General features: G+C 39.0%; 1 protein-coding gene across 2 annotated transcripts; it reads right to left on the bottom strand.

Moving 5' to 3' along the window:
* Positions 1–4253: 4253 nt before the first annotated feature.
* Positions 4254–18605, bottom strand: med27 (mediator complex subunit 27). 2 transcript variants are annotated; one of them, XM_054610916.1, is made up of 8 exons: positions 18298–18596; positions 9867–10011; positions 8127–8257; positions 5787–5880; positions 5564–5671; positions 5446–5487; positions 5287–5364; positions 4254–4522 (listed from the first exon to the last, which is right to left on the bottom strand). In XM_054610916.1, the coding sequence occupies exons 1-8, from the start codon at positions 18498–18500 to the stop codon at positions 4388–4390; spliced, it is 936 nt and encodes a 311-aa protein (XP_054466891.1). In that variant the 5' UTR covers positions 18501–18596; the 3' UTR covers positions 4254–4387. The 2 variants fall into 2 exon arrangements, with proteins under 2 accessions (XP_054466891.1, XP_054466892.1); XM_054610917.1 differs by lacking the exon at positions 4254–4522 and adding an exon at positions 4648–4825 and having other exon boundaries at positions 18298–18605.
* Positions 18606–23301: the final 4696 nt, after the last annotated feature.

A 23301-nucleotide genomic window follows, 5' to 3' on the forward strand; every position in this document is an offset into this window, starting at 1 on the left:
AGCCACAGCATGATTATACATTCCATCAATACGTTCCATCAATACATTCCATCAATACGTTCCATCCATTCCATCAATACATATCATGATCAATACATTCCATCAATACGTTCCATCAATACATTCCATCAATACATACCATCAATACATTCCATCAATACATACCATCAATACATTCCATCAATATGTTCCATCAATACATTCCATCAATACGTTCCATCAATACATTCCATCAATATGTTCCATCAATACATACCATCAATACATTCCATCAATACATTCCATCAATACGTTCCATCAATACATTCCATCAATACATTCCATCAATATGTTCCATCAATACATTCCATCAATATGTTCCATCAATACATTCCATCAATACATTCCATCAATATGTTCCATCAATACATTCCATCAATACATTCCATCAATACATACCATCAATACATTCCATCAATACGTTCCATCAAAACGTTCCATCAAAACGTTCCATCAATACGTTCCATCAAAACGTTCCATCAATACGTTCCATCAATACGTTCCATCAATACATACCATCAATTCTTTGAGTGACAGGTTGGTGTGTTCTCAGGTGTGAAGGTGTGTAGCTGCTAGCTGTCTGCTGCGTCACGTCAAATTCCCTGACGATCCTCTTTGAATCTTTTTTGAATTAGACTGTTTTTGTGTGTTTGCTGCAGTTTGAAATGAGGCCCCTGGTCTGCTGGTCTGTTCATGCTGACGTTGTGCTTCATGCCAGATTTCTTCTGAAAGTGTCTGTCTCCCATCCAGGATCCACTATGGGTTAGGGTTAGAGTTAACGTCGGTGTTGAGATAAATCCAATATGAATTCTGTCTGAATGGATGAATATGTGAGGAATGAAGAGCAGAAAGTTTAAAAACTAACCCTAAAACCATCTGTCACAATCAAAGAACATGAGTTTTTTTCTGGTTGATCTCTTGTCCTGTTATCGCCATATTTCTTGGCATTCAGCTTTTACTGGTCTGTGAAAAATGAAACAATTTGAGTGTAGAAGTATGTTAAGATAGCAAACACTATGAAACATGGGATTTTATGTATTATTCACAGAATGCATGTAAGTAAATGTAAATGGATTACTGTTGGTTTCCACTAGCCTTAACATGTGAAATGTTTTGGATTTTATCACCAAACCACGATGTAATACTTGTACTTTTTATTAAAAAAAGTAAAATAAAGAGGCTTCACTTAACATACACCTTACAGTCTGCTGGATGTGTTTTTGTTTGAGAGAAGCAGCATGTTAATAATAAGAAATATCAAGGGAACTAATACACAAAAAACATGTCCTCGCTCCTCCTAAGGGCTTCACAATGCTCTTTGATATTTGATGTAAGTCATCATCCTTCAAATTGTATTTCCTGTCTTGTAACAAGAGGTTACGGGTTAGGGGAGAGGTTTTTTTAATTCCAGCGTCAGAATTGATGCACTCACCATCAACTGCCTCACACTACAATACTCCTATTTCTCCATGAGGCCTTTAGGATGTATGATGTGTACTTTAGTAATCCAAATGTTCTCGGTTTTCTGCCTTATGTGGTGACGATTGAGAGGTTAGAGGACAGTGCAGTGGTCCGTCTGTATGTCACGAGACACTTTCTCAGAACAGACGTAGAGCACCACCTTTTGGCCAAAGCTAAGAACAGCACTTTTGTGTTCCATTTGATATGAAGATTTCTGAAAGAGGAAACTAGTGTTTGGACACTTTTAGAGGTCTCTGCAGTTTTTTAATGGTTGTGCCTTTAAAAACAAGGTCCTTTTTTCCATGGTGCCCAAGTGTGTCTGAATGTGGCCCCTGATCTGGTTACATTAGAGTCATCTATGATAAGACATTTCTTTCCCCCACTCAGACTCCAGTCCTGTGCTTTTGGAGATGTGCTGAGGTGTCTCGTTGGTTGACATGTGGTCGGTGTTGGTGGTGTGAACTCTGTAGCTGACTGGTCCAGATCCAGCCGGGTCTGTACAGTTCCTTGTAGTCTCCTAGGTCATGGACTCATCGTGGGAGGCGGCGGGTTTGCTGGTGCAGCAGTGGGCATCGCCGAGAAGGGTCTTTCTGGTCTTTGAGGAAGGGGGCGGGGCTGGTGCGGCGTGGAGGTAGATAGCACGATGAGCAGGTCTTCATCACTCATCTGTGAAGCTGTCGGGTCCTCTGCCAGGTCCTTGCCAGGGGGGTCAAGGTCACTGTGGTGTGCTGCTTGGTTGGGGTCAGCGTTGGTCACTGGGGGGTCTGTACCTCTGTGGGCGGGGCCTTGGGCTGTGAGAGCGTGACAGTCATTGTAGTTGTCTGCGCATCAGGTTTTAAAGGGTTAGGGGGTTAGGGGTTATGGTGAAATCCTATTCCCATAGATCTCCTTGCGTCTCCGTCGACTTTGCGGTTGAATAGAGACCTAAGGCAAGGCACCGGGCCAGTCTTACAAGCCAGATGAACTTTGACCCGAGGAATAAGTCGGATGAGCTCTTCTTTTCTTCTTAAGCCGGTCTCTTCATTTTGAAGAAGGAATCCTGACCCCAAGATGGGTTAGGCTTAGGCATGGAAGAGGAATGGTTGGGTTAGGATGGCCCATAGAACACCAGAATGAGTAGTGTAAGACCGTACCAACCACAAAGACGCTGTAATTCAATTCACTTTATGTTATAGAGCCCAAAATCACAAAAGACAAATTTGCCTCAGAGGGCTTTATAATCTGTACACATCCTCTGTCCTTACACCCTCACATCCTCTGTCCTTACACCCTCTCCTCCTCTGTCCTTAGACCCTCACATCCTCTGTCCTTACACCCTCACATCCTCTGTCCTTACACCCTCACATCCTCTGTCCTTAGACCCTCACATCCTCTGTCCTTATACCCTCACATCCTCTGTCCTTACACCCTCACCTCCTCTGTCCTTACACCCTCTCCTCCTCTGTCCTTACACCCTCACATCCTCTGTCCTTACACCCTCTCCTCCTCTGTCCTTACACCCTCACATCCTCTGTCCTTACACCCTCACCTCCTCTGTCCTTAGACCCTCACATCCTCTGTCCTTAGACCCTCACATCCTCTGTCCTTACACCCTCACATCCTCTGTCCTTACACCCTCACCTCCTCTGTCCTTAGACCCTCACATCCTCTGTCCTTATACCCTCACATCCTCTGTCCTTAGACCCTCACATCCTCTGTCCTTATACCCTCACATCCTCTGTCCTTAGACCCTCACATCCTCTGTCCTTACCCCTCCTCCTCTGTCCTTAGACCCTCACATCCTCTGTCCTTATACCCTCACATCCTCTGTCCTTAGACCCTCACATCCTCTGTCCTTACACCCTCACATCCTCTGTCCTTAGACCCTCACCTCCTCTGTCCTTACACCCTAACATCCTCTGTCCTTACACCCTCACATCCTCTGTCCTTAGACCCTCACCTCCTCTGTCCTTAGACCCTCACATCCTCTGTCCTTAGACCCTCACATCCTCTGTCCTTAGACCCTCACCTCCTCTGTCCTTAGACCCTCACCTCCTCTGTCCTTAGATCCTCACCTCCTCTGTCCTTAGACCCTCACATCCTCTGTCCTTAGACCCTCATATCCTCTGTCCTTAGACCCTCACATCCTCTGTCCTTAGACCCTCACATCCTCTGTCCTTACACCCTCACCTCCTCTGTCCTTACACCCTCACATCCTCTGTCCTTAGACCCTCACATCCTCTGTCCTTACACCCTCACATCCTCTGTCCTTACACCCTCTGTCCTTAGACCCTCACCTCCTCTGTCCTTACACCCTCTGTCCTTACACCCTCACATCCTCTGTCCTTACACCCTCACATCCTCTGTCCTTAGACCCTCACATCCTCTGTCCTTACACCCTCTGTCCTTAGACCCTCACCTCCTCTGTCCTTAGACCCTCACATCCTCTGACCTTAGACCCTCACATCCTCTGTCCTTACACCATCTGTCCTTAGACCCTCACATCCTCTGTCCTTACACCCTCACATCCTCTGTCCTTAGACCCTCACATCCTCTGTCCTTATACCCTCACATCCTCTGTCCTTAGACCCTCACATCCTCTGTCCTTAGACCCTCACATCCTCTGTCCTTAGACCCTCACATCCTCTGTCCTTAGTCCCTTCTATCAGGATGGACAGAAGTCAATAGACAAGGTCAGAGATATGTGTATGTGAAATGTATAACATTATGAATGATAGTGGGTTAGGGTTAGTTTGTTTGAATTTACTTTATTAAAATCATCTTTACCGTTGACTGAAAAATACACAACTGTAAAAACACTCAAATCCAACTTTATTCAAACTTGTTTGTACAAACTATGAACAGATACAAAATGTAGTCCTTAAACAGATAAACAGGAAGTGGTTGTTTACATGCGACAGGTGTCGTGAAAGGCCTCCAGGGTCCTAAAGTCCCTCCATGTTGGAGGAAGTCCGTCCTGCAGAAAACGACCACAGCGCTGACAGGGAGACTGGAAGAGTTTAATGTAGCTCCGCAACCAAGTCTACAGAGGGTGAGACAGGTGGAGAGACAGACAGGTAGAGTTTAATGTAGCTCCGCAACCAAGTCTACAGAGGGTGAGACACAGACAGGTAGAGTTTAATGTGAGACAGGTCTACAGAGGGTGAGACAGGTGGAGAGACAGACAGGTAGAGTTTAATGTAGCTCCGCAACCAAGTCTACAGAGGGTGAGACAGGTGGAGAGACAGACAGGTAGAGTTTAATGTAGCTCCGCAACCAAGTCTACAGAGGGTGAGACAGGTGGAGAGACAGACAGGTAGAGTTTAATGTAGCTCCGCAACCAAGTCTACAGAGGGTGAGACAGGTAGTAAGACAGATTCTGCAGACAGGTAGAGAGACAGACAGGTGAGGCAGACAGATAGGCAGACAGATAGGGAGACAGACAGGTGAGGCAGACAGGTGAGGCAGACAGGTGAGGCAGACAGGTAGGCAGACAGATAGGGAGACAGACAGGTGAGGCAGACAGGTGAGGCAGACAGGTGAGGCAGACAGATAGGCAGACAGATAGGGAGACAGACAGGTGAGGCAGACAGATAGGCAGACAGATAGGGAGACAGACAGGTGAGGCAGACAGGTGAGGCAGACAGATAGGCAGACAGATAGGCAGACAGGTGAGGCAGACAGATAGGCAGACAGATAGGCAGACAGACAGGTGAGGCAGACAGGTAGAGAGACAGACAGGTGAGGCAGACAGGTAGAGAGACACGCAGGTAGAGAGACAGACAGGTAGGTAGATCAGTGTCTCACCATGAAGGATCGGACCACGACGTCGGGCATCTGGGGCAGCTGGTAGTGAAGCAGGGCAGTGGTGGCATGGTCAGTTACCTAGCAACAACACAACCAGTCAGAGCGCTGCACACTCAGCTCAGGTGTGCAGGAGTTCAGGGGAGAACGAGTGAATCTTACCTTCTGGAACACCTGGTACTTAGACTTGGTCCATATGTCCAGCTAAGAAGGACAGACAGGTTAATATGGAGACAGACAGGTATCAGGGGTCACCTGTCAGGTAAGCTTGACCTCCCACCTTTCCGTCCTCGTTGTAAACATTTTCATTGAATCCTCGAACAACGGTTCTGTCAATGAACAGCGAACGCATCACAACGATCGCCTTCAACACCTTCCCCAGGGTCACCTGAGAGAGAAACAAACACCTGTTACCTGCTGAAGATTACCTGCTGAAGAACACCTGTTACCTGGTTACCTGGTGTGAACACACCTTTACAGTGGGTTTGAATAGGTTTTATTACCAGCAGTACAGCAGACGTCCCGTTGGGTCTGAATAGCTCGATGGTCATATCAGGAAACATCCTGCCGATCCGAGAGATGACATCATCCACATACCTGTACACAGAGGAGCAGAGTATTACAGTACTGTAACACTCTGTACACAGAGGAGCAGAGTGTTACAGTACTGTAACACTCTGTACACAGAGGAGCAGATCTTACAGGTAGTAACACTCTGTACACAGAGGAATGATTACAGTACTGTAACACTCTGTACACAGAGGAGCAGAGTATTACAGTACTGTAACACTCTGTACACAGAGTATTACAGTACTGTAACACTCTGTACACAGAGGAGCAGAGTATTACAGTACTGTAACACTCTGTACACAGAGGAGCAGAGTGTTAGGTGAGCAGTACTACTGTAACACTCTGTACACAGAGGAGCAGAGTGTTACAGTACTGTAACACTCTGTACACAGAGGAGCAGAGTATTACAGTACTGTAACACTCTGTACACAGAGTATTACAGTACTGTAACACTCTGTACACAGAGGAGCAGAGTGTTACAGTACTGTAACACTCTGTACACAGAGGAGCAGAGTGTTACAGTACTGTAACACTCTGTACACAGAGGAGCAGAGTGTTACAGTACTGTAACACTCTGTACACAGAGGAGCAGAGTACAGTACTGTAACACTCTGTACACAGAGGTACTGTAACAGAAGTATTACAGTACTGTAACACTCTGTACACAGAGGAGCAGAGTATTACAGTACTGTAACAGGAAGTATGGCAGTATTTTACAATTAATAGATGCAGATCTCAACAGGTAGATGACACTAATGATTAGCGCTGATAAAAGGCTTTCGACATATTAATCAGGTGACTATGTTGAACAAGCATAAGTGTTACCACGGTTACTAGTGGTTTAACGACTTTCCTTCTAAATTCCCTCACTATTTTATTCTGTCTCACCACGTGTCCAGAGAAAACAAAAGAGAAACACTTGAAGGTAAACCGTCCTTAGACCCTCACCTCCTCTGTCCTTACACCCTCACCTCCTCTGTCCTTACACCTCCTCACCTCCTCTGTCCTTAGACCCTCACATCCTCTGTCCTTAGACCCTCACATCCTCTGTCCTTAGACCCTCACCTCCTCTGTCCTTAGACCCTCACCTCCTCTGTCCTTAGACCCTCACCTCCTCTGTCCTTAGACCCTCACCTCCTCTGTCCTTAGACCCTCACCTCCTCTGTCCTTAGACCCTCACATCCTCTGTCCTTAGACCCTCACCTCCTCTGTCCTTAGACCCACATCCTCTGTCCTCCCATCCTCTGTCCTTAGACCCTCACCTCCTCTGTCCTTAGACCCTCACATCCTCTGTCCTTAGACCCTCACATCCTCTGTCCTTAGACCCTCACCTCCTCTGTCCTTATCCCTCCTCTGTCCTTAGACCCTCACAGACCCTCCTCCTCTGTCCTTATCCTGTCCTTAGATTCAGACAAACTCTGTCCTTAGACCCTCACCTCCTCTGTCCTTAGTCCTTACCCTCACATCCTCTGTCCTTAGACCCTCACCTCCTCTGTCCTTACACCTCTGTCCTTACACAAGACCCTCACATCCTCTGTCCTTAGACCCTCACCTCCTCTGTCCTTACACCCTCACATCCTCTGTCCTTACACCCTCACATCCTCTGTCCTTACACCCTCACCTCCTCTGTCCTTACACCCTCACATCCTCTGTCCTTAGACCCTCACCTCCTCTGTCCTTAGACCCTCACCTCCTCTGTCCTTAGACCCTCACATCCTCTGTCCTTAGACCCTCACATCCTCTGTCCTTAGACCCTCACATCCTCTGTCCTTAGACCCTCACATCCTCTGTCCTTAGACCCTTATATCAGGATGGACAGAAGTACAATAGATGTCATGTGACCAGAATGAACAACATAACAGAGTTACAACACAAATCAAGACTTCATATTATAATAATGGGCGTCAGTGCTGAAAAACAAAAATTATTATTAAAAATCAAAGATAATCGTGACCTTAAACTTGAATTCATGTAGAATTGTGGATTTGGTAAACCAGTTTATAACCTATTCAATACACAGTTTATAACATAGTTAATAACACTGATTATAACACAGTTTGAAACATTGTTTATAACACTGATCAGAACACTCTTTATAACAGTCTTCATAACAGTGTTATAAACAGTGTTAATAGTTAATAACTGTTTAAAACAGATTTAATAGTTCATAACACTTCATAACAGTCTTTATAACAGAGTTTAATACATGACTGTAATGTAATGTAATGTAATATAACAGTTTATTACACTGCATGCACCGCTGCAGTACTCACTGAGGAGGTAGTACCAGAGTACTGGGTTGGACTTTGGGTCGTCTCTTGGCTGAAGCTCCCATTTGATTGGCCGATCGTTTGAGTGATTGTTGATTCAACAAACTGGAGGCCAAACCGGCGTGGTACTGCAACTACACAAACACATATACAGAAATACAAACAGGTACACAAATATCATCATCATGTACTGTATGTGATATCACATAGTTTTGACCAACTGTGGATCTGCTGTGTGTGCTTCCATTAGGCAATATTATCAGGAAAAACACAACATAAATGTTCATTGTTATGCAGATGATACCCAGTTATATCTATCGATTAAGCCAGACGAAACTAACCAGTTCTCTAAACTTCAACAGTCTTACGGACATAAAAACCTGGATGACCTGTAACTTCTTAATGTTAAACTCAAAGTTATTCTACTAGAAATCAATTATCTAACGATATAGTTTCTCTAGATGGCATTGCTCTAGCATCCAGCACTACTGTTAAGAACCTCAGAGTTATCTTTGATCAGGATCTGTCCTTTAACTAACAGATAAAACTCATTTCAAGGACAGCCTTTTTTTTTTTTTTTTTTTACTTACGTAACATTTCACGTGACTTCCTGTCTCAAAGCAGAAAAACTAGTTCATGCATTTGTTACCTCTAGACTAGATTACTGTAACTCCTTATTATCAGGCTGCTCTAATAGGTCTCTTAGATCTCTACTGGTTCAGGTCTATAGTTAGGACTGGTTCAGGTCTATAGTTAGGACTGGTTCAGGTCTATAGTTAGGACTGGTTCAGGTTTATAGTTAGGACTAGGTAGTTCAGGTCTATAGTTAGGACTGGTTCAGGTTTATAGTTAGGACTGGTTCAGGTCTATAGTTAGGACTGGTTCAGGTCTATAGTTAGGACTGGTTCAGGTCTAGTTAGTTTCAGGTCTATAGTTATAGTTAGGACTGGTTCAGGTTTATAGTTAGGACTGGTTCAGGTCTATAGTTAGGACTGGTTCAGGTCTATAGTTAGGACTGGTTCAGGTTTATAGTTAGGACTGGTTCAGGTCTATAGTTAGGACTGGTTCAGGTCTATAGTTAGGACTGGTTCAGGTCTATAGTTAGGACTGGTTCAGGTCTATAGTTAGGATGTTAGTTTCAGGTTTATAGTTAGGACTGGTTCAGGTCTATAGTTAGGACTGGTTCAGGTTTATAGTTAGGACTGGTTCAGGTTTATAGTTAGGACTGGTTCAGGTCTATAGTTAGGACTGGTTCAGGTCTATAGTTAGGACTGGTTCAGGTCTATAGTTAGGACTGGTTCAGGTCTATAGTTAGGACTGGTTCAGGTTATAGTTAGGACTGGTTCAGGTCTATAGTTGGTTCAGGTTTATTAGTTTCAGGTCTATAGTTAGGGCTGGTTCAGGTCTATAGTTAGGAGCTGGTTCAGGTTTATAGTTAGGACTGGTTTATAGTTAGGGCTGGTTCAGGTCTATAGTTATAGTTAGACTGGTTCAGGTCTATAGTTAGGACTGGTTCAGGTCTATAGTTAGGACTGGTTCAGGTCTATAGTTAGGACTGGTTCAGGTCTATAGTTAGAACTGGTTCAGGGCTAACCCTAACTTCACAAACATTATTTCTGTTTATTTATAATAATGATAATAGTTATTCTCACACCACTAAACTGAGATATCAGGTCTACAATCATCTGTAAAAACTGTGAAGAGTGACTTTGAGCTAACACATTAGCATGTTAGCTTGTTTACCTTGTTAGACCACTTGTAGGCTTGGAGCAGCTGAGAGTATAACGGGGTTTTGTCCTGAACTGGATCCAGACTGAGAAGACCGCTGTTATGAAGAGGATGAGACTCTGAGGGACGGCCGACCAGACCACTGAGACGCTCCAACTCACTGAGAGACAGACAGGTGGACACACAGACAGAGAGACAGGACATCTTTAGTTTGGTTTATTGTCTTGTTTTTTGTGTTGAAATTGGGCTACAACAGCATTTCAATGAACCTTGAATCCTTAAATATTCCTTAAAATATATTTCAATTTGAACGCTGTCTTTTGGGACAATGACTGAGTCTATGCTATTCATAATCAGTATATATTTACATGTAGTCTGGTGGGACAATGACTGAGTCCAAACTATTTATAAATCAGTATATATTTCTCTCGGTCATCCTCAGACGAGCTTCCATCGGAGTATATTTACATGTATTTATAATCAGTATATATTTACATGTATTTATAAATCAGTATATATTTACATGTATTTATAATCAGTATATATTTACATGTATATTTATATAAATTTACATTTATATATATTTACATGTATTTATGTGTATATTTAAATATACTTACATGTATTCATAATCAGTATATATTTACATGTATTTATATTTGTGTATATTTATATTTATTTACAGGTATTTATATTTGTGTATATTTATATATATATTTACATGTATTTATATATATCCATATATATTTACATGTATTTATATATATATATATATATATATATATTATAGATATATAGATATATTTATATATATTTACATGTATTTATACATGTGTATATTTATATATATTTACATGTATATATATTTATTTATGTATATATATTTACATGTATTTAGATTTGTGTATATTTATATATATTTACATGTATTTATATATTGATATATATATTTACATGTATTTATATATTTACATGTATTTATGTATGTGTATATTTATATATATTTACATGTATTTATATATTTATATATATATATTTATAGATATATATATATTTATATATATTTACATGTATTTATAGATATATATATATATTTATATATATTTACATGTATTTATGTGTATATTTATATATATTTACATGTATTTATATATATATATATATATATTAATATATATTTACATGTATATATATTTATTTATGTATCTATATTTACATGTATTTATATATTTATATATATATATATTTATATACATTTACATGTATTGATATGTGTATATTTATATATATTTACATGTATTTATATGTATACATATATATTTACATGTTTTTATATATGTGTATATTTATATATATTTACATGTATTTATATATATATATTTATATATATATATTAATATACATTTACATGTATTTATGTGTATATTTATATATTTACATGTATTTATATATATATATATTTATATACATTTACATGTATTTATATGTGTATATTTATATATATTTACATGTTTTTATATATGTGTATATTTATATATATTTATATACATTTACATGTATTTATATATATATATATATATATATATATATATATACACATTTACATGTATTTATATATGTGTATATCTATATATATTTATATATATATATTTATATATATTTATATACATTTACATGTATTTATATATGTGTATATTTATATATATATTTATATGTATATTTATCTATATATACATTTACATGTATTTATATATGTGTATATTTATATATATTTATATACATTTACATGTATTTATATATGTGTATATTTATATATATTTATATACATTTACATGTATTTATATATGTGTATATTTATATATATTTATATGTATATATGTGTATATTTATATATATATATATTTATATACATTTACATGTATTTATATATTTATATACATTTATATACATTTACATGTATTTATATATGTGTATATTTATATATATTAACATATATTTATATATGTGTATATTTATATATATTTATGTATATACATTTACATGTATTTATATACAGTGGGTACGGAAAGTATTCAGACCCCTTTAAATTTTTCACTCTTTGTTTCATTGCAGCCATTTGCTAAAATCGAAAAAGGTTTTTTTTTCGCATTAATGTACACTCAGCAACCCATCTTGACAGAAAAAAACAGAAATGTAGAAATTTTTGCAAATTTATTAAAAAAGAAAAACTGAAATATCACATGGTCATAAGTATTCAGACCCTTTGCTCAGTATTGAGTAGAAGCACCCTTTTGAGCTAGTACAGCCATGAGTCTTCTTGGGAATGATGCAACAAGTTTCTCACACCTGGATTTGGGGATCTTCTGCCATTCTTCCTTGCAGATCCTCTCCAGTTCTGTCAGGTTGGATGGTGAACGTTGGTGGACAGCCATTTTCAGGTCTCTCCAGAGATGCTCAATTGGGTTTAGGTCAGGGCTCTGGCTGGGCCAGTCAAGAATGGTCACAGACTTGTTCCGAAGCCACTCCTTTGTTATTTTAGCTGTGTGCTTCGGGTCATTGTCTTGTTGGAAGGTGAACCTTCGGCCCAGTCTGAGGTCCTGAGCACTCTGGAGGAGGTTTTCTTCCAGGATATCTCTGTACTTGGCCGCATTCATCTTTCCTTCAATTGCAACCAGTCGTCCTGTCCCTGCAGCTGAAAAACACCCCCATAGCATGATGCTGCCACCACCATGTTTCACTGTTGGGATTGTATTGGGCAGGTGATGAGCAGTGCCTGGTTTTCTCCACACATACCGCTTAGAATTAACGCCAAAAAGTTCAATCTTGGTCTCATCAGACCAGAGAATCTTATTTCTCATAGTTTGGGAGTCCTCCATGTGTTTTTTGGCAAACTCTATGCGGGCTTTCATATGTCTTGCACTGAGGAGAGGCTTCCGTCGGGCCACTCTGCCATAAAGCCCCGACTGGTGGAGGGCTGCAGTGATAGTTGACTTTGTGGAACTTTCTCCCATCTCCCTACTGCATCTCTGGAGCTCAGCCACAGTGATCTTTGGGTTCTTCTTTACCTCTCTCACCAAGGCTCTTCTCCCACGATTGCTCAGTTTGGCTGGACGGCCAGGTCTAGGAAGAGTTCTGGTCATCCCATACTTCTTCCATTTAAGGATTATGGAGGCCACTGTGCTCTTAGGAACCTTGAGTGCTGCAGAAATTCTTTTGTAACCTTGGCCAGATCTGTGCCTTGCCACAATTCTGTCTCTGAGCTCCTTGGGCAGTTCCTTCGACCTCATGATTCTCATTTGTTCTGACATGCACTGTGAGCTGTAAGGTCTTATATAGACAGGTGTGTGCCTTTCCTAATCAAGTCCAATCAGTTTAATTAAACACAGCTGGACTCCAATGAAGGAGTAGAACCATCTCAAGGAGGATCAGAAGAAATGGACAGCATGTGAGTTAAATATGAGTGTCACAGCAAAGGGTCTGAATACTTATGACCATGTGATATTTCAGTTTTTCTTTTTTAATAAATTTGCAAAAATTTCTACATTTCTGGTTTTTTCTGTCAAGATGGGTTGCTGAGTGTACATTAATGTGAAAAAAATGAACTTTTTCGATTTTAGCAAATGGCTCCAATTAGGGCTGGGCGATTTTTTCGGTTTAATCGATTAATTTGCATTTTTTCTTTCCTACGGTTTGTGAAATGGCTGAACCGAAAAATCGCGATTTAAAAACAGTTCTAGACTCTTCCGATTTGTTTTGCTGAATAGACTCCGTAGTAGCCTCCTCTCTCACTTTCCAGAACGCGCGCAAAACTCAGCCTACTGCAATCACATTCACCTCGCCCCCGACAGACTTGGGGGAGAGCCGGGTCGATTGAAACACTTTTCAGTTAAACGTCTTTTGCAAAGATGACGTTATGTATACAAATAATTTGTGATCAACAACTCACATGTGTGTTCTCTTAGTTACAAGTGTAATTTAATACATAATGATCGAGCTGTTTTTTAACTTTGAACGTAAGTTGACATCCGTTTCAAAAGCCCCGACTAGTCAGGACGTTTGAAACACACATGCAGGACGAATGAAACAGCATATTTTAAAAAATAATAAAAAATTTCGCGGGGTTGGTCAGTCTTGCCGTGGTTTTCGAGGAAATCGCTGTGTTTCAATCGACCCTGATCTCCCCTACCATAACAATGTCCACGAACACCGATGAAGAAGAACTCGTTCATAAAAAGGGTGCTACTTCAGTCGTATGGAAGTGGTTCGGGTACAAGCGGACAGACATAGAACAAACATCTGTACTTTGTAAGGTTTGTAGAAAGTTGATCGCGGCAAAACATGGGAACACAACCAACTTATTCCAGCACCTGCGACAGAGACATGCAGTGGAATGGCAGGAGTGTGTAGCACTAAAAGATGCAGATCCGAGCTCAAGCCACAAAGCGCCTGTAAAAAAGCAGGTAACCTTGGCAGCAGCATTTTCAGCAGTCATTCCTTATGACAAGAAAGGGCCCCGGTGGCAGGCGATCACAGATGCGGTGACATATCACATCGCAAAAGATATGGTCCCCATCTATACCGTAGAAAAAACGGGTTCATTAAGATGCTGCAAACGATAGACCCAAAATATCAACTGCCCAGCCGCAAGCATTTCGCCACAGTTGCATTGCCTAATTTATACAACATAACAAGAGCTGGAGTCGCAGAGCAGCTGCAAAACATCGTTTATTTTTCCACCACTACCGACCTATGGTCCAGCCGAACCACACACCCATATTTGAGTCTGACTGTGCATTTTATTGACGGAGAATGGACCCTGCGAGGCAAGTGCCTGCAGACATCGTACTTCCCGGACGACCACACTGGCGAAGTAATAGCCCAAGGGTTACAAGACTCGCTGGCCTCCTGGAAGCTTCGAGAAGACCGTCTTGTTTGCATGACTACGGACAGCGGTACCAACATGATTAAAGCCTTGAGACTGACTGAGTGGCCCAACCTCCAATGCTTTGGACACAGACTGCACAACGCCATCAGTAAGTGCAATTTATTTATTTAAAAAGGGACAGTGTGCAATTACATTGGACATATAAATGCACCAGATTTAGTTAAAAAACTATTCAATGCATAACAAAGTGCTACATGTATGTATAAAAACGAATTGAATGGATTGATGCAGTTGCATATTAGGTTGCACTGAGTTACATTATGATGTGTTCAAGCTCTATTCAGTAAAAAAAAAGTGTGTGTGTGTGTGTGTGTGTGTGTGTGTGTGTGTGTGTGTGTGTGTGTGTGTGTGGGCTACGCATTAATTAAATTATACCAGTACAGTGTGAAACATTTTCTTTTCTTTGTCAAACAGAATTAAGCTTAATTAAGAAGTGTTAGACTATCATAATGTGTAAGATAATGCATGTGTTCCTGCGGACACACTAGGCTATGTGTTAAAGAGAGACACATGCATAAAATAATTTAACACTGTAACCCTCTCTCCTCCCACTGGTTTGACTAGTCTGTGCTACAGCCATCTCCTTGTATTGTCATAGTTTTTTTTCTTGTGTTTGTCTGTCATGGAAAAATACAATAATATTTAAATCATTAAAAAAAAGACTCACAATGTGTGAATGCAGTTCTTGTCACATTGATTAAATGGTGCTATTCTAAAATGTTCCTTTTTGGTTTCCTCCCTTTTTCTTTCCTTTTTACAGTGAATGGTATGAAAGATCCACGGATTGACCGTGCCATCGGTGTTTGCAAAAAAGTTGTAAGTGCCTTTTCCTTCAGTTGGAAGAAGAGAAGAGATATGGCAGTGGTACAGGCTGAGCTCGGTCTACCATCTCACAACCTCATCACCGAGTCCCTAACCAGGTGGGGTTCGAGACAACTGATGGTAGAACGAGTGTTGGAACAGGAGAAGGCCATAGCACAGGTCCTGGGAGCAGACAAGAAAAGCAGGCACCTGGTGCCCACCTGGCAGGACATTGACGTGTTGGAGTCAATGAATAAAGCTGTAAGTCCACTGAAGGAATTCACTGATGCCCTATCTGGTGAAGCCTACGTGAGTGTCTCCTACCTCAAACCGGTACTCCACCTGTTAAACAACAGCCTTCTGCAGCCAGAGGAGGGTGAGACCGAGCTCACCAAACAAATCAAGAGCAACATACTCAACTACCTCAACAATAAATACAATGACCCTGTAACACAGGAACTCCTGGACATGGCCTCACTCATGGACCCCCGGTTCCGGACAACGTATATAGCAGATGACGAAGTGGACGGAATCAAGAAAAGAGCTGTTACAGAGCTGATGTCTCTTCCAGCTGAGAAAAGCAAATCCCAGCCTGGCACATCTGTGCAGGACCTGCACCAAGAAGAAGCTGCTGAGCCTGTTACAAAGAAGAAGAAAACTCTAGCAAGCTTCTTCAAGAAGAAGACAGTGACGCCTACCTCCCAGTCAGAGCAGGACAAAATTGAAGCTGAGCTGTCATCCTACTTGTTGTCGTCTGAGACAGACCCTGATACAGACCCACTGCAATGGTGGAAGGTACATGAAGCTAACTTCCCAAGACTGAGTAATCTGGCCAGGAAATATCTCTCCATTCCTGCCACAAGTGCCCCTTCGGAGAGGGTTTTCAGTACGGGGGGTAACATTGTAACATGCCAAAGAGCATGCCTCAAGCCAGAGGCAGTAGACAGGCTTGTCTTCCTCGCGAAAAACCTGTAGACAACTTCCCAGAAAGTTAAAGGGATGTTATTTTGTTTGAGAGTATTTTCATCATAAATTGTATTATCATTATTTATTATTTGTTGTATTTCATTTTACAAGTTTTTCAGGAATGGCCTACAAGATCTTTTTTTTTTCAGTTCGCTTGGACCCCTGGATAACTGCTTGCAGTTTTGTTGTGTTAATAAAGAAAATATGTATTTAAATTTTGCCCTGGTCTTTTTAATTTGTTTAGAGAAAAACAGAAAAAAAAAATCGAGGTTTAAATCGAAAATCGTCCATTAGTTAGAAAAAATCGAGATTTTATTTTTAGGCCAAATCGCCCAGCCCTAGCTCCAATGAAACAAAGAGTGAAAAATTTAAAGGGGTCTGAATACTTTCCGTACCCACTGTATGTGTATATTTATATATATTTATGTATATTTATATACATTTACATGTATTAATATATATTTATTTATATATATTTATGTATATTTATATACATTTACATGTATTTATATATATATATTTATATATATTTATGTATATTTATATACATTTACATGTATTTATATATGTGTGTATTTATATATATATATATATATATATATATATATATATATATACATTTACATGTTTTTATATATGTGTATATTTATATATATTAATATATATTTACATGTATTTATATTTATATATATTAACATGTATTTATATTTATATGTATTTACATACATGTATATTTATATATATTAATATATATTTACATGTATTTATATTTACATGTATTTATATTTACATGTATTTATATTTATATATATTTACATGTATTTATATTTACATATATTAACATGTATTTATATTTATATGTATTTATATTTACATATATTAACATGTATTTATATTTATATGTATTTATATTTACATGTATTTATATTTATATATATTTACATGTATTTATATTAACATGTATTTATATTAATATATATTTACATGTATATATATTAACATGTATTTATATTTATATATATTTACATGTATTTATATTAATATATATTTACATGTATTTATATTAATATATATTTACATGTATTTATATTTATATATATTTACATGTATTTATATTAATATATATTTACATGTATTTATATTTATATGTATTTATATTTATATATATTTACATGTATTTATATTAATATATATTTACATGTATTTATATTTATATGTATTTATATTTATATATATTTACATACATGTATATTTATATATATTAATATATATTAACATGTATTTATATTAATATATATTTACATGTATTTATATTTATATATATTTATATATTATATTTAATATATTTACATGTATTTATATTAATATATATTTATGTATTTATATTAATATATATTTACATGTATTTATATTTATATATATTTATGTATTTACATGTATATATTAATATATATTTACATGTATTTATATTTATATTTATTTACATGTATTTATATTATATATATATATTTATATTATATATATATTTTATATATATATTTACATGTATTTATATTTACATGTATTTATATTTATATGTATTTACATGTATTTATATTATATATATTAACATGTATTTATATTAATATATATTAACATGTATTTATATTTATATATATTTACATGCATGTATATTTATATATATTTACATGTATTTATATTAACATGTATTGACATGCAGTCTGGAGGACTCACTTCAGGTCTCTGTTCACTGCCTGCAGGTTGTCCTGGAACTCGGCTATGAACTGCTTCTCTCGGCCCTCCAGAGTCTCCCGGTTCTTCATGCCATCCTTCAGGGACTCGAACACGCGGCTCACGCTGGAGCGCAGCGCCTGGATGCCGCTAATGGCGTGAGAGAAGGCGTCCAGATTCACGCCGACATTCACCACGTCCGCCATCTTCTCTCCTCTGAGTCTGCTGCCGGCGCTCAGAGATGACGTCACAGGGTCTCCTCAGCTGTTTTTCTTTCTCTTTCTCTCTAGTTCTGCTTAACCTGAATACTTCTCTTCAAACGTGAAACATGTGTCCTAACGGGTTTCATATGTTATTCGTGAAGCATATAATAGAGATATATTATATATGTATGTATGTATATATATATATGTTGCCCTGGTCAAAAAAGTTAGGGATTAAAAAGAAGTTCCTAATAGTTCCTAATAATGTTTTAATAAAATAACTCAAAGTAATTTAGCTTAATCAAAATGGTTAAATGGGAAATTAAGATAATCTCGTCATAAATAAAGGATGTAAATATGTGAATAAGAGTTGAAATGAACAGCTAACGATGGGTTGAACTACGTGAACCCTAAGTTCACCTTTAGGTTGACTGAATGGCTTCTCAAGGTATCAATCAGCCACACCTTGTTCGTAGGTAAACGAGGGGGCGGGGCTAAAGATAGAAGTAGAGCATGTAGAACATGTAGAGCATGTAGAGCAAGTAGAGCATGTAGAGCTAGTAGAGTATGGAGAGCATGTAGAACATGTAGAGCATGGAGAGTATGTAGATAATGTAGAGCATGGAGAGTATGTAGATAATGTAGAGCAAGTAGAGCATGTAGAGCATGTAGAGCATGTAGAGCATGTAGAGCATGTAGAGCATGTAGAGCATGTAGAGCAAGTAGAGCATGTAGAATGTAGATGTAGAGCATGTAGAGCATGTAGAGCATGTAGAACATGTAGAGCATGGAGAGCATGTAGAGCATGTAGAGCATGTAGAGCATGTAGATAATGTAGAGCATGTAGAGTAAGTAGAGCATGTAGAGCATGTAGAGTAGAGTAGAGCATGTAGAGCAAGTAGAGCATGTAGAACATGTAGAGCATGTAGAACATGTAGAGCATGTAGAGCAAGTAGAGCATGTAGATCAAGTAGAGCATGTAGATATGTAGAGCATGTAGAGTATGTAGATAATGTAGAGCATGTAGAGCAAGTAGAGCATGTAGAACATGTAGAACATGTAGAGCATGTAGATAATGTAGAGCATGTAGAGCAAGTAGAGCATGTAGAACATGTAGAGCATGTAGAACATGTAGAGCATGTAGAGCAAGTAGAGCATGTAGATCAAACAGTAGAGCATGTAGAGTATGTAGAGCATGTAGAGTATGTAGATAATGTAGAGCATGTAGAGCAAGTAGAGCATGTAGAGCATGTAGAGCATGTAGAGTATGTAGATAATGTAGAGCATGTAGAGCAAGTAGAGCATGTAGAACATGTAGAGCAGTCATACTCAATGTAGCGGCCAGAAGGCCTTTGTGGCCCGCGGGGTGTCTATTAATGGCCCTCGAGCTGTTTTGAAAAGTTTTTTTAATTATTAAAAAAAAAAAAAATCGTGCTGGGCGCTCTTATTTTGAAACCGCGCGCCGCGATCTCAATACGAGGCTGGGGTTCAACGATAAACAGATAAACAGATAAACAGATAAACAGATAGCACTCCAGCCCACAGACCGCTCCAGCCCTCCCAAACTCGAGGCAGACAGTCCATCTCAGCAGCAGTCAGTCACACGTATGTATACACATATGTATATATACATATGTATACATATGTATATATACATATGTATACCGACCGGAGCCGTAATGGCATGCTCCAAATTTGCCCCAAAAAGAAAACTGGACAGCGAAAACCGCCAGTTCCAACCAGAGTGGACAGAAAGGTTTGCGTTCTTTCTACCACCGTCCAGCCCTCTGTGCTTAATATGTCAAGAGTCTGTCGCGGCAATTAAAAATGTTGTAAATGTTATACATACGTTATGTTATGATACGTTATCGGACGTACACGGTCCCAATAAATGGCCCCTTGAGTCACTGAAAAAAAAGTTGTGAGCCCCTCATCATTTCTACTTGAGTACCCCTGATGTAGAGCATGTAGAGCATGTAGAACATGTAGAGTATGTAGAGTATGGAGAGCATGGAGAGTATGTAGAGCATGTAGAGCATGTAGAGCATGTAGTAGAGCATGTAGAGCATGTAGAGTATGTAGAGTATGTAGAGTATGAGTATGTAGAGTATGTAGAGCATGTAGAGCATGTAGAGTGTATGTAGAGCATGTAGAGCATGTATGTAGAGTATGTAGAGCATATGTAGAGCATGTAGAGCATGTAGAGCATGTAGAGTATGGAGAGTATGGAGAGTATGGAGAGCATGTAGAGTATGGAGAGTATGGAGAGCATGTAGAGCATGTAGAGTATGTAGAGTATGGAGAGCATGTAGAGCATGGAGAGTATGGAGAGCATGTAGAGTATGGAGAGTATGGAGAGTATGGATGGAGAGCATGTAGAGTATGGAGAGTATGGAGAGCATGTAGAGTATGGAGAGTATGTATGTAGAGTATGTGTAGAGCATGGAGAGTATGGAGAGCATGTAGAGCATGTAGAGTATGTGTAGAGTATGGATGGAGAGCATGTAGAGCATGGTAGAGTATGTAGAGCATGGAGAGTAGGAGCATGTAGAGTATGGAAGCATGTAGAGTATGTAGAGTATGGAGAGTATGGAGAGTATGTAGAAGCATGTAGAGCATGGAGTATGGAGTATGTAGATGGTAGAGCATGTAGAGTATGGAGAGAGCATGTAGAGTATGTAGAGTATGTAGAACATGTAGAGCATGTAGAGCATGGAGAGTATGTAGATATGGATGTAGAGCATGTAGAGCATGGAGAGTATGGAGAGCATATGTATGGAGAGCATGTAGAGTATGTATGGAGAGCATGTAGAGCATGTAGAGCATGGAGAGTATGTATGGAGAGCATGTAGAGTAGAGTATGTATGGAGAGCATGTAGAGCATGTAGAGTATGGAGAGTATGGAGAGCATGTAGAGCATGGAGAGTATGAGCATGTAGAGCATGTAGAGCATGTAGAGTATGGAGAGTATGGAGAGCATGTAGAGTATGTAGAGTATGTATGAGAGCATGTAGAGCATGGAGTATGGAGAGTATGTAGAGTATGGATGTAGAGCATGTAGAGCATGTAGAGTATGGGAGTATGGAGAGTATGTAGCAGTATGTAGAGAGCATGTAGAGTATGGAGAGTATGGAGAGTATGTAGAGCATGAGTATGTAGAGTATGGAGATGTATGTAGAGCATGTAGAGCATGTAGAGTATGTAGAGAGCATGTAGAACATGTAGAGTATGGAGAGTATGGAGATGTATGTAGACATGTAGAGCATGTAGAGTATGTAGAACATGTAGAACATGTAGAGCAAGTAGAGTATGTAGATAATGTAGAGCATGTAGAGCAAGTAGGGCATGTAGAGTATGTAGAGTATGTAGAACATGTAGAGCATGTAGAGTATGTAGATAATGTAGAGCATGTAGAGCAAGTAGAGCATGTAGAGCATGTAGAACATGTAGAGCATGTAGAGCATGTAGAGCATGTAGAGTATGTAGAGCATGTAGAGTATGTAGAACATGTAGAGCATGTAGAGTATGTAGAGCATGTAGAGCATGTAGAGCATGTAGAACATGTAGAGCATGTAGAGCATGTAGAACATGTAGAACATGTAGAACATGTAGAACATGTAGAGTGAGAAGGGAGAGGACGGGAGACAGTTTGATGAATGTTGTCAGTAAACAGAAGAAAGCGAAGCTGAAGACATTAATGCTACGTTCACTCCCAACGCGTTCCTCTGTCAGGTTACCTGCAGGTCCGTTTGTGTTTATTCCTTCATTCGCGCCAAAGAGGGGGCGGGGCTTACCTCCCTGGAAACCGTCGTCAACTCAGCCATTTATTTCCATTACATTACATTACATTACATGACATTATATTACATTACATTACATGACATTATATTACATTACATTACATTACATGACATTATATTACATTACATTACATGACATTATATTACATTACATTACATTACATGACATTACATGACATTATATTACATTACATGACATTACATGACATTACATGACATTACATGACATTATATTACATTACATTACATGACATTACATGACATTATATTACATTACATTACATTACATGACATTATATTACATTACATTACATGACATTACATGACATTACATGACATTATATTACATTACATTACATTACATTACATTATATTACATTACATTACATGTATTTATGTTTGTGTATATTTCCGCCATCAACCATTCATAAATAACTACTATATCTGCTTTATTCTTGCTGTGGCAGTCCCAGATGTCCCGGGAAACTGAACGCCGTCTTGTCTTCATAACATCACCGTATTCACTGAATCCAGCTGGTTTACTCCAGCTGTGTGGTCTGAAAGTAAACCATTTTACTGTGATTTGTACAAAAAAGGACGCCGAAATAACATCATAATGATGCCGCTTTTGTAATAAGTCAGAATTCATGTTTCGTTGGTTCTCTCTGCAGGACGACAGGACATCACTTTATAAAAGCTTGTTTTCTGAACGGAGCTGGACTTTGCTTACATGACAGGATGACAGGAGGAGAATCTCAATGCTGATTGGCTGTCGCAACACAGCGTAACGCGAAATTTGCGTTATTTGCGTTATTTGCGTCATTCTCGTCATTCTCTCCGCCCGTCACGATTCGCGTCTACTTGCGTATATTCGCGTCTGTGCATTGCCTTTACATGTAAACTAAACACGCGAACATTCGCTTTGCGCTTGGTGTGAACGCAGCAGAACGTTTACATTTCTGTTGATTTAGCTGAAAGTTTGTGAGAGTGTTTATGTATAGTTA

Source organism: Anoplopoma fimbria, chromosome 13, assembly GCF_027596085.1.
Source record: "Anoplopoma fimbria isolate UVic2021 breed Golden Eagle Sablefish chromosome 13, Afim_UVic_2022, whole genome shotgun sequence".
Taxonomy (NCBI): Eukaryota; Metazoa; Chordata; class Actinopteri; order Perciformes; family Anoplopomatidae; genus Anoplopoma; species Anoplopoma fimbria.

What these genes read in the sequence shown, in the direction of transcription:
- med27 (XM_054610916.1), bottom strand. Translation starts at nt 18,500, where the DNA reads ATGGCGGACGTGGTGAATGTCGGCGTGAATCTGGACGCCTTCTCTCAC. An exon ending in GCAGTGAACAGAGACCTGAA is followed by an intron (nt 10,012 to 18,297) that starts GTGAGTCCTCCA and finishes TCTGTCTCTCAG; the next exon opens with TGAGTTGGAGCGTCTCAGTG. An exon ending in CCTACAAGTGGTCTAACAAG is followed by an intron (nt 8,258 to 9,866) that starts GTAAACAAGCTA and finishes GTGTTTGTGTAG; the next exon opens with TTGCAGTACCACGCCGGTTT.